The sequence below is a fragment of the Schistocerca gregaria genome, chromosome 5 (genome assembly GCF_023897955.1).
Source record: "Schistocerca gregaria isolate iqSchGreg1 chromosome 5, iqSchGreg1.2, whole genome shotgun sequence".
Lineage (NCBI taxonomy): Eukaryota > Metazoa > Arthropoda > Insecta > Orthoptera > Acrididae > Schistocerca > Schistocerca gregaria.
This window is the reverse complement of record NC_064924.1, coordinates 281,708,655-281,725,173: the sequence shown is the minus strand read 5'-3', so window position 1 is coordinate 281,725,173 and position 16,519 is coordinate 281,708,655. Positions and strand designations below refer to the sequence as shown.

At 36.4% G+C, this 16,519-nt stretch overlaps 1 protein-coding gene across 9 annotated transcripts in view; it reads left to right on the top strand.

Moving 5' to 3' along the window:
• The window catches only part of LOC126272172 (uncharacterized), a 483,755-nt gene that overhangs the window by 214,530 nt on the left and 252,706 nt on the right, over nucleotides 1–16,519 (top strand). For 5 of the 9 annotated variants that reach the window (XM_049974815.1, XM_049974816.1, XM_049974822.1 and 2 more), the window contains one exon: nucleotides 294–345. In XM_049974815.1, coding sequence (XP_049830772.1) covers nucleotides 332–345 — 14 coding nt within the window. In that variant the 5' untranslated portion in view covers nucleotides 294–331. Of the gene's footprint in view, nucleotides 1–293; nucleotides 346–15,833; nucleotides 16,082–16,519 lie in introns of all 9 variants that reach the window. The other 4 variants (XM_049974814.1, XM_049974813.1, XM_049974818.1 and 1 more) reach the window with 1 other exon arrangement.

The window sequence follows — 16,519 nt, the reverse complement described above, 5'->3', positions numbered from 1 at the left end:
CCCAATCTGTGATGATACCATGAAAAATCCCCAATTACCTCTTGCACTTGAAAGAATGATCTGGTGGACAGCAACTGTTTGTTTGCTGTATGTTTACAGCTATATGATAACTGTATTTTATTTTATTTATTTGTGTATTATGGTTTGTGGCCTGATGCTTTTCTGTTAAAAATCTTTACTGTGCACTCATTTGCAAAGTTAAGTTTTATGATTTTCAAGGAAAGGGTAATTTTACCATTTACCTGTAGCTATTGAGCAGTGTTGATGCAGAGTTTCATCTCTCTGTTTTTTAGGTGACGAGTAGTGCCCCTCATTCTTGTACCTGCGATTCATGCAACATGTAATGTGAGTATTGTGGACATTTTTTGTGGCATGGAATTAAAGGAAATCATTACCTATCCTCTTACAATATTTCCTTAGACTTTCATGTGATAGTGTTACATTTAACTGATAGCCAGAAAAGACAAAAATGTTGGTCTGAAGAAGTGACATGATGTTGCAGTTTGTTTCATGTGGTGTTCAGCTGCAAAGTGATGGTTTGTTCTGGAGATATTGTGCCAGTCTACTTGTGATACATTCTACGTCAAATGATAGTACTACCTGAGTAAAATTATTGCTGTGTTCCTTGTAGTCATTTAGTGCATGAATATTTAGTTCTTACCACTCATGCTGGAGAATGTGTTTGTCTGCTAGGTTCCTCTGGCCAGCCTCTTTGTTTAGCCTCTCAAGAACCCTTCAGTAAAATACAGCCTTAAAATTTAGCAACAAATAATTTTCATATTATTGTTAGTATTAGTTCTGTTGTTGTTGTTTATGTACATATGATACTGTAATGCTTGGGTGTTGTGCTGCTAATGTTGAAAACCTAAACATTTAATCACAGATTTAGAAAGTAGAGGAAAAGCAATGTGAAATGCAGTACCAGTGTTGCCTGATAGTAAATACCTAGGATTTCTTTGTTTAGGGGTAACAGAAGAACTTCATACAAGGATTAGCTGTAATGATTGAAAAATGTCATTGCAGAAACAGTCAATGAGCTAAAATGGTTTTAAGTTGTGGTGATTGAAGGTTTTGATAGAAAATTGGTATTATTGTTTTCATTGGGGGTGGGGTTAGAGGGTATGTCTTCCATCTTTGAGTTTGCTGAAGAGCTGCTCAGATCCATCTTTTAGTGTTTAGTGCAGGTATTTATACCTTAATAAAAGTTAAATATTGGTTTCTACCTCTTGGATCATCTGTTTCTTTGACATAAGTTAAGTAACGTATTTGACACTTAAACACCTCTCCTTTAGAGTTCCATTCTACATTTCCTTGCCATTGAATGCTACAATAAAATTGCTGAGAGAGAGATAGAGAGATAGAGAGATAGAGAGAGATAGAGAGAGATAGAGAGAGATAGAGAGAGATAGAGAGATAGAGAGAGATAGAGAGAGATAGAGAGAGAGAGAGAGAGAGAGAGAGAGAGATAGAGAGAGAGAGAGAGAGAGAGTGCTGCCCTACACTGCACTCTGATGAACACTCCATGGCTTGAAAGTATCAAAGTACAATTTATAGATTTAGTTTATATTCCAGTGAACTGTTCTTTGCATTTCTACAAAGGAAAAAAACTGCCAGTGCATGATGACGACGACGATGATGATGATGATTGTTTGGGCCAAAGACTGATAGACTGGTTTGATGCAGCAGCTCTCCACACTCATCTATTCTGTGCAAGCCTCTAAATCTCAGAATAACTATTGCAGCACCCACCTACTTCAGCCTGCTTACTGTGTTCATATCTTGATCCCCCTCTATAATTTTTACATTCCACACTTCTCTTCAGTATAGAATTGTCATTCGATCCCTTATGTTTGTCAAGTTATGCCACTTTCCACCCCACCCTAAGTTTTATTCAGCATTATCTACCCACCTAATCTCCTGTAGCACCACAGTTCAAATTCATCTGATCTTTTATTGCCTGAACTGTTTGCTGTCCATGTTTTGCTTCTGTACTAGACTACTACTAACTTCAAAAAAATCTTTTTAGTATTACTTTTAATTAAATAGCTTTAAATTTATCCTCAAATTCATGCAAATGGGGTAGGTCCATAGTTTTCTTTCTACTGTTGCAGCTATTGCCTCTTTAATTTTACAGATCATACAGGTCAAAAATTTTTTTTATTACTTACATAAATTTCATCATTACTAAATTTGAACATAAATAAGAAATACTTCATTAAATTTCTAAGCAAATCAGGAACACAGTTTGCATTCACTTCCATCCTTTTACTGAGTATTAGTATAAATTAACACACACAATTCCTTCCTTGAAATAACATTTTAAATAAACATAATAGAAAATATTCATATTTCCATATACCCTAAACATAATATCCACAAAAAGACAAATAAATATATAAATAAATTTCTTCTTCTGCTTCATGTTATTTATTATGTGAACATGCTTTTTCCTACACATAAAAATATGTTGTTAAAAAAATCTGTGGCTTCCACAAGCTTGCCTAAGATGTCAGCAGTGTAACGTAGTTGATCGGCAGTGTAGTTTCACTGCTTCTGGTGTGAAGGTCGCCACAAGGTGTACTGATGATGACTACCTGGTGCAGGAATAGAAATGATATAAACATTCTCCCGAGTATTGACAACTAACTGCAGGAGGTATACAATAGAAACAATATGAAAATTCAGTATGGGCTATAGAAGTTATGATGACCGTGATACTTTTATGCATTGTCAATTTAGTGTGTGGATCTGTGAAGCAGTTTAGCTTATGAGCCATCTTTAACTCTGACCCCTGACTGAAGGACTATTTCAGAACAGATTTCAATCACATAATAATGAAGATGCACACAAAGCAGTAACATGTAATTGAAGAATTGCAGGAATGTTTTGGACCACATTAAAATTTTATAATGACAAAGATTTGTATGAGGTCATAAGAGTTATTGAAACCTATTACAGTTATTAACTCATGTACAGAACCCCATATGCTAGAGACATGTAGCAGATTGGGAACAGAACCCTGAAAAGATGTGGCTATGATTGCACCAGAAAGGGAAGTATGGATACACCCAGCCAAGGAAGGCACTCCTTGCCACATTGTGTGTTCACTAAAGAGGAGTGAATCTACTAACTAATTACTTCATTCAAATCACAAAGTGTTTTTCATTCTGTTTGCAAAGCGGATATTTACCAAATGCAAAATACAAGGTTGGGTGAGGGAAATTTCAGTCAGTTAACGCACATCATTTCTTTTTTTTAAGGCAAACATTTTGTTAGATTTAGAATAGGCTGGTTTAGAGACATTATCATGACAGACTGTGGCTATTTGAATGAACAATAATACATGTGTAAGAATTTAAAGTATCTCACCAGTGTCTGTAAGAATGCAAACAATCAATTTTTGACAAACTAGTTTAATGAATAGATAAAAAAAAGTACTCACCAAGTGGCAGCAGAACACACAGATAAAAGAAGATTGTAATTAGGCAAGCTTTTAGATCCAGTGGATCCTTCAGGCAGAAGGGTTGAAGAGGGGTGAAGGGTTGAAGAAGGGTGAAGGAAAGAGACTGGAGAGGTCTAGGAAAAGAGGCAGATTTTGGTAAAGTGAGCTAGAACTGTGAGTTATTACCCCTGTGGTAAGTCTCCCCTGACCAGCAGTTCTAAGTGATTTTCCCATAATCTAAGTCATCTTCCTTCCCCTTCGCCTCTCTTCCTTCCCCTTCGCCTCTCTTCCTTCCCCTTCGCCTCTCTTCCTTCCCCTTCGCCTCTCTTCCTTCCCCTTCGCCTCTCTTCCTTCCCCTTCGCCTCTCTTCCTTCCCCTTCGCCTCTCTTCCTTCCCCTTCGCCTCTCTTCCCCCTCTTCGCCTGAAGGAGGAGCCACTGGCTCTGAAAGCTTGCCTGATTGCAACCTTGCAACCTTCTTGTGTGTGTGTGTGTGTGTGTGTGTGTGTGTGTGTGTGTGTGTTCTGCTGCCACTTGGTGAGTAGATTTTTACCTACCCAATTAAATTATTTTGTCATCAGTTTCCTGTACTAGGCTCTTCTTTTTTTTCCATTAATTTGAAACAGTTGGTTTTACATTATTTTCATGCTTCCTTTTTTCTTTCTGAAGCTTTTTTCATCATTCCTTTTCCCAGCCTGATCATTTCATTATGAGCTAATTCACTTTATGTAGGACACTTCAACTCCTTCCCTGATAATGTTAGTAGATTTTTTCCAAACATTAGTTGACAGACAGCAAAACCAGAAGATTCATTTTGCAGGTAGTTGATTGTAGTTTCAAAATTGTGTATATGCCTGGCCCAAATAGTGTTGTATTTACTGCAGTATGTGCAGCAGCATCTGTTGCTATCATCTTCTTTTACATTCTATTCTCTTCCCTTCTAAAAGATGTGTCAGAAAGTGAACGGACAGTAAATAACATGCTGAAAGATCTGAGTGAAGCTTGTGTGGAATATGGGATACAAATAAACACAGGAAAAACAAAGAGTATGGTCATCAGTACAAGACACAGACTGTCTAATATTAAAATAGGACAATCTACAATCAGCGAAGTTAGTGCATTTAAAGATCTTGGAAGCACAATAACTGAAGACTTGAGATGTCACCTGGAGGTGAAAACTAGACTTGCCATAGTGAAGGAGTCATTCAACAGAAAGAGGAGACTCTTATGTGGAAAGTTTGATAAAGGACTACAGAAAAGGCTTAGCAAATGTTTTGTCTAGAGTGTGGCACTATATGGGGCAGAATCATGGATGCTAAGACAAGAGGATGGAAAAAGGTTAGAAGCATTTGAGATATGGATATGGATGTGGAGGAGAATGGAGGGAATAAGCTGGATGGAAAGAGTTAGTAATAAGAGTTTTGGAAAGGGTTGGTGAGAGATGTCTGCTGAAGTTTCTAAGAGAAAGGAAAAAAAAACTGGTTGGGACATTCATTGAGAAGGGAGTGCTTGCTAACAGATGCTTTGGAAGGATTGTTTTGTGGGAAAGACTGAGAGGAAGAAGGAGATAAAAGATCATAGATGACATTAAGGGAAGAAGAAATTATGCAGACCTGAAGAGGATGGCAGAAGACCGGACAGCCTGGAGAACTACCATGTTAAAACCTGCCTTTTGACAGAACAGATGATGATGATGATCATCATCTTTCACTCGTGTTACCTTCTGGAAAATAGGTGGAAATTTTTATGTGGTTCATTTTGTATATCCCCATATATTGAATAAGTCTTTCAGATGTAAGCTGAGGCCCATTGTCCTGACGAAGGATTTCGATACTCCCACATTATGAAAATAATCTTTCTAGTTTTTCTACAGTAGTGTTAGTATTGGCTTTCTTTATAGGGAAAAAGTTTTAAATGTTTGTTTGGAAAAATATGTAAAACTGCAAAAATATTTTTCATCCTTGAACAATGGAAAATCCAGTATGGAATGTAGCAATATTACGAAAAGGGTTGTTGCACTCAACCCTATAGCGGAGATGCTGAGGCACAGCAAAAAGACTGTCACAAAATGAGTTTTTGGCAGACAGGGCCTTTGTCAAAAATAAACAAATGTGCGAAATTGCATTCTCTGGCTTCAGCTGCCAGAGACTGTGCGTGTGCGTGCGTGTGTGCGCAAACTATCATTTTCTTAATATATTTATGTACTCGGGTGGAAGTAAGCTGTGGTCCAAGCAAAGTGATAGCACTTAATTTTTTTGGGGCATTCAGATGAATAGTGTGCAATAAACCCTCCGTTGGTAAGGTAAGTGGCTGTTTGTGCTTATCACATCCATTCTCTAGAAGTTGTGAGTATTCTAACACATAGTGACATGCAAAAAGTCGTCAGTTTCTTCACATCTTTCGGAGGGAAACATAGATTCCAGTTTTTTTGTCTAGGTAGTTTCTTCAAGATAGTAGATCCTTGTACATAATTCTGTTTATTCTTCAGTAGCCATATCAATTACACTGCTGTTCGATTAACTCAAGTTCTGTGTCTTCATTCTGTTCCCTCCTCATTTACTTCAAATTCCTCTAATTAATTTTTCATCTCTTAGCCCCTCAAAATGAAAGACTTATTTGTGCATCATTTATATCTTGATTGTCACCAACTCTTTTTTTTACAGTGGCATTCTGAATAGAATGGGTCCCTCCCTTTAGGTATTAATTTACAGATCAAACTGCTGCAAATGTAATTTCCATCTGGTCAATCTTAGGATGCTTTAACCTACAGTGTTGTAGAAACCTAAAAGCTTTGTGTTATGTGTGAAGTATTGGTTTTTGACCAAATAATCTCCCTCAAATTGGATGTAGCTCTGTAATGTAATTTTTTTCCGTGTTTGTAAAGTCATGTTGGCAAAATCAAGTACTCTAATTTCCACATCTGTAAATGTTCCTGTTAACTGGGAAATTTCAACCTTCAAACCTCAAACTTATCGATGCTCATTGAAAAAATAGACAAAAAATAGTCTGGATGGTAAAATAATTTACAGTTAACTGTTTCCATCTTTAAATTTTGAGAAGCCTTGTCACAATCTGATGTCCAGTTCCAGACAACATTTTTCTTTAATTTAATTATCCTTGTTTGGGTAATTTGTTATTGTTCATTCACGAATTTTCTGTGTATCAAAGTAAACTGAACATAGCTTCTGTTATTGTTATTATTATTATTATTATTATTATTATTATTATTATCTTTTCTATTTTATTTACTTAATTATTTTTTTCTGGGAAGTCTGCAATTGCTTTCAGCTTTTTTGCAGACTTCAAGAAGAATATAATAATTCCAATCCCAAAGAAAGCTGGTGTTGACAGATGTGAAAATTATCGAACTATCAGTTTAATAAGTCACAGCTGCAAAATACTAACGTGAATTCTTTACAGACGAATGGAAAAACTAGTAGAAGCCGACCTCGGGGAAGATCAGTTCGGATTCCGTAGAAATGTTGGAACACGTGAGGCAATGCTGTCCCTACGACTTATCTTAGAAGCTAGATTAAGGAAGGGCAAACCTACGTTCCTAGCATTTGTAGACTTAGAGAACACTTTTGACAGTGTAGATTGGAATACTCTCTTTCAAATTCTGAAGGTGGCAGGGGTAAAGTACAGGGAGTGAAAGGCTATTTACAATTTGTACAGAAACCAGATGGCAGTCATAAGAGTCGAGGGGCATGAAAGGGAAGCAGTGGTTGGGAAGGGAGTGAGACAGGGTTGTAGTCTCTCCCCGATGTTATTCAATCTGTATATTGAGCAAGCAGTAAAGGAAACAAAAGAAAAATTTGGAGTAGGTATTAAAATCCATGGAGAAGAAATAAAAACTTTGAGGTTCGCTGATGACATTGTAATTCTGTCAGAGACAGAAAAGGACTTGGAAGAGCAGTTGAATGGAATGGACAGTGTCTTGAAGGGAGGATATAAGGTGAACACCAACAAAAGCAAAACGAGGCTAATGGAATGTAGTCGAATTAAGTCGAGTGATGCTGAGGGAATTAGATTAGGAAATGAGACACTTAAAGTAGTAAAGGAGTTATGCTATTTGGGGAGCAAAATAACTGATGATGGTCGAAGTAGAGAGGATATAAAATGTAGACTGGCAATGGCAAGGAAAGCGTTTCTGAAGAAGAGAAATTTGTTAATATATCGAGAATAGATGTAAGTGTCAGGAATTCATTTTTGAGAGTATTTGTATGGAGTGTAGCCATGTATGGAGGTGAAACATGGACGATAAATAGTTTGGACAAGAAGAGAATAGAAGCTTTCGAAATGTGGTGCTACAGAAGAATGCTGAAGATTAGATGGGTAGATTATATAACTAATGAGGAAGTATTGAATAGGATTGGGGAGAGGAGAAGTTTGTGGCACAACCTGACCAGAAGAAGGGATCGGTTGGTAGGACATGTTCTGAGGCATCAAGGGATCACCAATTTAGTATTAGAGGTCAGCGTGGAGGGTAAAAATCGTAGAGGGAGACAAAGAGATGACTACACTAAGCAGTTTCAGAAGGATGTAGGTTCCAGTAGGTACTGGGAGACGAAGAACCTTGCACAGGATAGAGTAGCATGGAGAGCTGCATCAAACAAGTCTCAGAACTGAAGACAACAACAACAACAACAACAACAACAACAAATACAGACGTACGAAGTTGCAATTTTGTACTGCCTTTGAAAATTTAAGACCTTCATCTCTCTCTTTACAGGGTGTATGCCAATCAGGACTAGTGATAAAGATGTTATCTGCATAAACTTTCACATAATTATGCAGTTCATTACTAAAACTTTATCAATAGCTCTAATGAACATACAAAGAGACTTTGTCCAAAGGGTATTGCACTGTGTTGGATGCACTTACCTTCATGCAAAAAAGCTGTACATAGTCTGGATTCTTTAGCCAAACTAATGTTTCCTTAACTGCAGGCTGCATTACAGAAAGTGAGAAATTTATATCTTGAATTTTTGCAAAACTCTTCAGTATTGCATGGTTTATTACTTTTCATTAAAACCACTGTATTTAATCTTCTTGCATCCAAAACAACCCTGACACTCCCTCTCTTTTCCCCCAACTGTTCTTGAGGCATTATTGGTCCTACTATCCGAGCTGTCTGTTGTTCCCTTTTGCAATATGTTATCAGTGTTCTTTATTATGGTGTCCTGCTGGGAGTATGGGATAGGAGAGTGCTTAATGATTAATGAGGAACATTTCATGTTCGTTCAATTCGACTTCTTCTGTGACGGCTTCAGAAAACTTGTTCATCATTGGCAGAAATGTATCCAATTGGCTGGTGATAATGTGGGAAAAGTGAATATTGTTAATTAAATATCACATTCTAAGGATTATTTCTGTGTTTGATTCATTAAAATATTCCCATCCAGACCCAATTACGAAGGTGGAGGCATTACTTTTCATTCAACTCTCGTATATTGCCCTAGTTCATTTCCCATGTATACCCGCTTTAAAAGCTTCCCTCCTTTTTGTAGTACTGGTTTTTCATCTGAGCTCTTGATATTCATACAGTTTCTTCTCTTTCCTTCAAAGGCGTAATTAATTTTCCCATAGGCATTATCTGTCTTTCTCCTAGTTATACATGACTCATTAGAGTTGCATATGTCCTCCAGCCATTCGTGCTTAGCGATTTTGCACTTAGTCTCATTTTTTAGGTGTCTGAAGTCCTTTTTGTCTTCTTCATTAAATGATGATGCAGTGCTGCTTGTCAGCAATGGCTGATCGGTAGTAGGTTGGCAGAAGGTGTAATACAGTTTGGTTTTAGCTTGCATCCACATACATGCCCTGTAAGTCGCTGTAAAGCATATGACACGTAGTATGTAGCATTATACTAAAATTTATGGTTTATTGTTGTTCCAGTCACACATGGAGAGTGAAAAGAATGTCTTGAATGCTTCTGTGTACACTGTATTGAGGCAAATAATTTTCTTGCAGTCCCTGTGGGAGCAATGTATAAGGGGACTGAATATATTCCTCGGCTCTTCATTTATTCCAGTTCTGGAATCTTGTAAGCATTGACATTTATATTAATGTGAGTGCTAATTCAGGTTTTTCAACATTTCCAGTATGTTCTCCAGTGAGTCAAGGGTGCTTTAGACCATGTGTGCTGTCACTCTTTGTGTACCTCTGATATCCCCTGTTAGTCCTGATTGTATGAGTCTCACATACTTGAACAGTGTTGTAAGATGGAAGACACGACTGTAAGCAGTCTTCTTCATGGGCTGACTTTATTTTCTCAGCAAACATAAGCCTGCCACCTGCTTTACCTTTAACTGACCATACATGATTATTTCTTTTCATTTCCATACAAGTTTGGTTATACCCACATTTTTGTGCAAGTTAAGATGGATTCTGATTGCCTCATTGATATTTCAGTCATAGGATACTAGGTTCCTGTGTTTCATGAAGTGAAGTACACAGTTTTAAATTTCTGTACACTTACAACAAGCACCACTTTAAAATCTAACCAAGATCTAACTGAATATTTGTTAAATATTTGTTAAAATTTTTCAGATAGTAGTTACTTATAGATAACTGCATCATGTGCAAAAAGTGAGGTTACTGTTCATATTGCTTACCAGGTCATTAATGCACAACAAGATCATGAAAGTCCACATTGTATTTACCTGGGGCATGGCAGAAGTACCTTCTACTTATATTGATATTTCTACAAACAAAATAATATGCTGTGTCCTTTCTTAAGAAGAAAATCTGAATCTAGTTACAAATTTTGGTTGATACTCATGTGATTGTACATTCATTAACATGCGTTATTATGGTACTGAGTCAAGTGCTTTTCAGAAGTAAAGGATTAATACATCCACCTGATTGTCTTTATCCTTGGCTTTCAGGATGGGATGTGAGAAGACCACATGTTGAGTTTTGTATGATGATTTTGGAATCCATGAGGTTGTTTTGGTGGAGGTCATTCTGTTAAAGTTGCTTAATCATGTTTAAGCTCAGAATATGTTCAAAGATTTTACTGCAGGTGGTTGTCAGTGAGATTAGATTTTAGTTTTGTTCGATTTTAGTGATTTAAGCTGTTTCTCAGCTACATGGTGTGGCACAATGTGTCTTATTTTGTCCTTTTTACCCACATGTCCTTTGAGACTATGTAGCTTCAAATTTCAAAAGTCCGTGAATGCTTTTGTGTGTCATATTTGGAGACAAGGTAAAAGGACTTCTTGTTACTAGAGGATCTTAAAACAAGGACCCAAAGGAACACAGTGCCTCTAGGGAAGAGTTGCCAGGCAAGTGTGTTGTGCTCCCAGCAGTGTAATAGAATTGTTGTCAAGCTCACTTTTAACTAAAGATACACCCCAAGGATTGACTCAAAATATGAAGCACTGATGTTGGTGTAAAACCTCATTTCTGGATATATTTTTTTTCCAAACTTACTATAACTCTTGATATTTTTTTTTTCTTCGTATTCCCAATACTAAACATCTTAGAGACTGTATAAGTCTTCCACTCTGCAACAGTGTTTGGTCTCTAATGAAACTTTGTGACAGCTTAAAAAGTACGAGAGAAGTACAAGCAGATCTGGATCTGTGATAAGTTGGAAGTTGTGCTTGGAGAGCTTTGTTGGTAAATTGTAAGCTTTCAGTTTTAGTTCTGACAGACACACTGTTTTCACTTACCATGAAGTTTAATGGTTCAGACTGCTTTGCTTATCTAGATATACTTTGTATAATACCATGAAAGGAGAGAGGAATAAAAAGAAAACATTTAAAAATCTTTGTTATCTCTAACAGACCAGTGGCATAAAGGTAACAGCTGAACTTGAAACACACCTAGAGAACATTGTGTCATTGGAAACAATGAGGAATTCAGTACTTTCCCCTTGCATTTCTCCAGGAATTGGAGGAGTTTCATTGCTAATAGTAGTTATCCTGTCACATGATGAAAACCAGCTATTATCCGGTACAATTCCAACGTTGTTAAAGTCTAAAGTTGTAAAGATAATTTTTGGCTACCCTATCAGAATATTTATTTCCAAAAATTGCTTTACTTAATGCAATGTTGTTAGTAATAAGATATGAATTAAAAGTACAAAGTAAAATGTCTTGGCTGGAATGAAACAGTGGTAACATGTAATGCAACAACTCTCCATATAAGAGGTTTAAGGGAGTAATTTGGTGCAAGGTATTGCAGCAGAATAGTACCTGAGGTATGGTAAAAACCTTGTTCATACATTGCGGAATATCTCTTCCGTGTGGCGAACGCATGCCTTCATTTGTACCTTCTAAAACAAAATACATTGTTGACTTTACACAAAAAGGATTTCCATGTACACTGGTTTTGGTCACTTCTTGTTTTAAAATAAATTTGTTACTTGACTTGGTGCACAGCAGTTCAGATGAAACACTTCAATATCTATGCTGTGTTAACAAAGGCTAATGTTCATCTCTGCAACAGTAGATAGCATTAATTGGGCGTTATGGAGAACAAAGGTAAGGTAAGTCTTACATGTACTCTGTGAGTCAGTTCAGTAGATTTTAGTAAATCAGTTCCGTGCATTGCTCATGTGCTGTGTGCTTATAATTTGGTTGGTGTGAATTATGCAGCATTAGCTTTTCACTTGAAAATTGGCTGACACCAGTTGACTATTTGCACCTTTTTGTGCCATAAAATTTTTCTTGTGCATTGTAGTTAGTGTAAAAAAGTAGACTACATCCTAACAGTTGTTGATGTCCCTTATTCATGGTGTTGACATAAGATACTAAATGCTTTTTGTGGATGAGAATGTGTGGTGCCTTTTGCTTTCAAAATTCCAACTAGCTTCAGTGGATTTGAGAATATTGTCCTGCACATGTCGCTCTTTGAAAGTGATCTGTGATGGCCCATTTGTACATCAGCCAAATGGATTTCATGTAGTGCTGTCTTTGCTGCATGGGGCTGCTTTTGCTAAATTGGCAAAAGCAATTTGCAAGTATGAAATTTGCAATTAACTTGTGAAACAGGGCACTCTTATACCAAGTATATTGCTGAATTTGTTTTTGATTCTACAAATTTATAAGTATTTTTCTTCTAAATTCCTGGGGAAGATTGTCAATACATGATCCTGTGTGCCCAGCTTCTGTTGTCAGTTTTGAGATACAGTTTCAATCTTAATTTTAGTTGTCTTCATCAGATGTCATGGGCGAAGTTATTGTACCTCTGTTACAGAGTGAGATATCAAAACATTTGTGACTTAATGGAAGATAGTTTGCTAAAAGACGAGGAGGGTGTTATATGGTAACCCACTTCTGCTTTGAGTATTGATGTAATAGTGCCATGAAGGTTGTGTGTGCACCGTGAAGTACTGTTGATGTAGTTCACATCATGGAATATGGTTTTGTAGGGTCCCTAAACCCACTGGCATTGGAGTCTGTAGTCATTGTTTTTGCAGATCTGTAGGAGACATTTCTGATCCAACAACGAGAGCTTGTTAAAATTTGTGATGGGTTAGAACTTCTTAAGTTACTGTGCTGTGGTACAAAATTGCCAGTGGAAACAGGCCATTGGTAATCACTCCGTGATTCGGAAAAGTTGCTGTTTTTCAGAAAAGTTACTTTAGCTGTTAATTAATTAATTTCATCCTTTCTTATCTTTCTTTCTGCAAACTTTGGAAAAATGTATTATAGTTTGAAAAATATTTAAAGCAATGTTGTAAGGACAAATAATTAATAGTTGAGACTGATTAGAGACATTCAAGAGTCAGTAAGGAATACACGCCTGTAAAACACTTCCTCGTAGGAATTCGTAAGGCCTTAAATTGTGGAAGTATATTATATTTGAAAATGTCGTATATTATTTTTGTGACAAAAAAGTACATTGTCATGTGTAATCATTTGTTGTATTGTGTGAAAAGGTCATAGCATCAAGTTTTTGAGTTTGTGTTGACTTAGTTAAAAAAGTTGTTGATATGCCCCTTTCCCTTAGAGGGGGATTTTACTAAAGAAATATTTGTTAATTCTGAGCACCCTGGAAAATATTTAGTTTCTATTAATTGCTTGTTATTGTTACATATCAAGCAATTGTAATAGCACTTCCTTTCAGTATACAGTTAATTTGTATCAAGGAAACAAATGCACCTAGGAAACGTAAAAAAAAAAGTATGATTAGCTTACATGAGAGAGCTGTCTGTAAAGGAAGACAATGAAAATATTTATCACGTGATTTCAACCCATTGTAAAGTTTTTGTGCTTCTCTGGAACTCAACTTACAACAGTTAGCTGTGAGATTTATGAACACACTATGTTAAAGTATCCCTGTGATCCAGTTGCCACTTCAGTGAAACCTATTTGGTGGTAAAACAATGGTTACATTTAGGTCATTTCATTATGTTTGATTACGCACTTGTTCTGTCCATAGAACATACAATTGGTTGACATCACCATTGTTATAGTACCTGAAGATTTGTCATAAAGTAGTCTATTCTGTAGTTTATTTTGAAATGAACATCTCCAATGATCGCCCTGTCAAATGATCCAAGAGATATTAAGCAGCATTGCATTGCTGAGAGATACATTCAGAATATGCCCTTTCACAGGTCTGTGATGTTGACAAGCTCATCTGTTCTGCATATAGAATTTACTGTATATGTTTGGTACTCTCCACATTCACTTGCACAGAGGCACATATCAAAAGCTATATTTTAGTATAGAATTTGAGTTAGGTGGTATGACTGCAAAGTCTGATGGCAAATTACATCAATGTATAAAAATAAAAAAAATGGTAAATGAATAAACAAATAAATAAATATCTTTATTGTGAAATTACAGATCCTGATCTCTAATTCTGATGAATTAGTATTTCTTTAGTATAAAATCACTATACACATGACCACTATACACACATTCAGATTTGTGAGGCAGTTTCAAAAGTAAGGTCTCATTGGGTATGAAGGAAGAACAATTAAGAAAATAAAACTGTTCCATAAACTACATGTAAAATGTCTTTGAGGTTGCTGTTTAATATAAAATTCCACTATTTGGTGATGAAGCTCATATTTTATTGTTTCTAACATATATCCACTTACTCATTCTTCTATAAAATTATTCAAAGAATGATCTACTTGGATAACATTTCAGTGCAATGTCAGTTTTAAGTGGAAACTGAGTCAGTTTCAAAGAAAAGTTAGTAATACAGATTTACATTAAAGTATTGTAACCTTGCCACTGTGTCTGAAGGTTTTTAGTGAGCTTCATGGTTGTCAAAATAATTTACTATACAGAGATACTCAGACATTTAAATGAGAGTCTGTGCTAATAAATTATTTTGCATCAGTTTTTGGAGCTGAAATTGTGTTTACTAACAATGCTGTGATATTTGTTCTTGACATTAAAAATAACTTTGAGGACAGTATTTGTTTGTTTGGTACACAAAATAAAATGGAATGAAAATATGATATAATGAAGTGCATTTATGAATGTGAATATGCTCCACTTATGCTTTGAAAGCACTGACCAGGTCGTATTTATTTTTTAGAAGTCACACATTAATACATTAATCACAAATTCATTTAAATATAGCAAAAACAAATAAGGTTCTCTAATCATCCTGACTCATTTGATCACGTTTTCAAATAAATATGAGAGACCGACTGTCAGTTAAACATGTTCTACTCTTCAACACGTTAACACACAAATTTGGCACCAGTCACCAAGTTAAGATGAATTTGTTGTTCCTAAGGGAGTCTAGTTTAGTACTCATTCAGCCGGATGTCAATATTGTTATGATGAGAAAAAAAATCTGTGGCTTGTCATCATTTATAACATAGGAAAAAATTGACCCATTTATGTGGAATAATACAATAAAAATAAGTGTTCTCACACCATAGCAGCTCAAATGTATTATCCATATTTTTGACATCCATGGAGTGTTTTCCAAGCTTGCAGACCAGCAATAATTCTGAGCTTTGTTGCCATTGAGTCTTTGAGGAATTCTGTAGAAGGATGCAGTAACTATAATTCCTTCAGTCATTGTGAACCTTTTAATGGTCTTCTGTAAGCTTGTGACAACTTTCTCTCTTTTTTTCCCTTTTTATAGTGGTCCCTTATGTTCCACGTCGTGTACGTTGAAGTTGAGCATTACTGAGGGCATTTGCATTGGGACTTCATGACTGATGGCATTGTTTCTCATGCATCGTGTTGTGTTGGCCAACAGAAACAAATTCCTATGGATGTGTGACATGGATGTTTAACAGTAGCCAATCAGCTGGAGCTGCTGTAACCATCTTAACTGATCAGCGTATTTTACACTTTATAGTCAGTCTGACCTTACTTTTGAAATATGCCATTTTTGTTGCTGTGAATGTTGTCGAATAGAGGTATGTCTGAACAAAGCTAATGGAAGCGTGCAACTCCTCCTCAGGTTGGCATTACCAATGCTGACCTGTACCGGCGGCCAGATATGAGCAGTGTGGCAGTGCACGACGGACTGGAGTGCGCGGTGGCCCCTGATCAGATTACAAAGCTATTTCCAAAGTGTCGTCCACGTGATATCAACCTGAATCCGGTTTCGACAGCATCTGCAGGCTTCCAACAACAGGATGACAGCAATGATAACATGCTCTTGGTGATGGACACAGCGGGGGCAGTTACTGACTCCCATCAGGAAAGGTCTGCATTTGTATTTTATGTATATGTTTAACCAGTTAAAAAGCCATTCAATTTTCACAGAACCTTCTAAGTTTGCAAAGATCAGGGTTCGGGGTAGAGTTGCATTAGAAAGAACTGTAATATCATTATTGTGATATTGAACAGCCAGGTACTTAAACATACTACATACAATATTCTTCTATTGATTCAGTTGATATAGTGATCAATGAGATAGGGGTAAGGGGGAGAGACCTTTGTGATTCAGTTGTCAAATAAGAACTGTGAAAGGTTTCCATACAGTGTCACTCAGTTATACTTCCATAGTTTTCAAGCAGTTCAGTTAGTTTTAGATTTCTGAAGCAGACAGGACAGAAGCGAGACATACTGCTGCATTTTGCCTCTTCATCGCATGATAATGATTTTGTCCATAAAAAACACACAGTGATACTGTATTAGTTT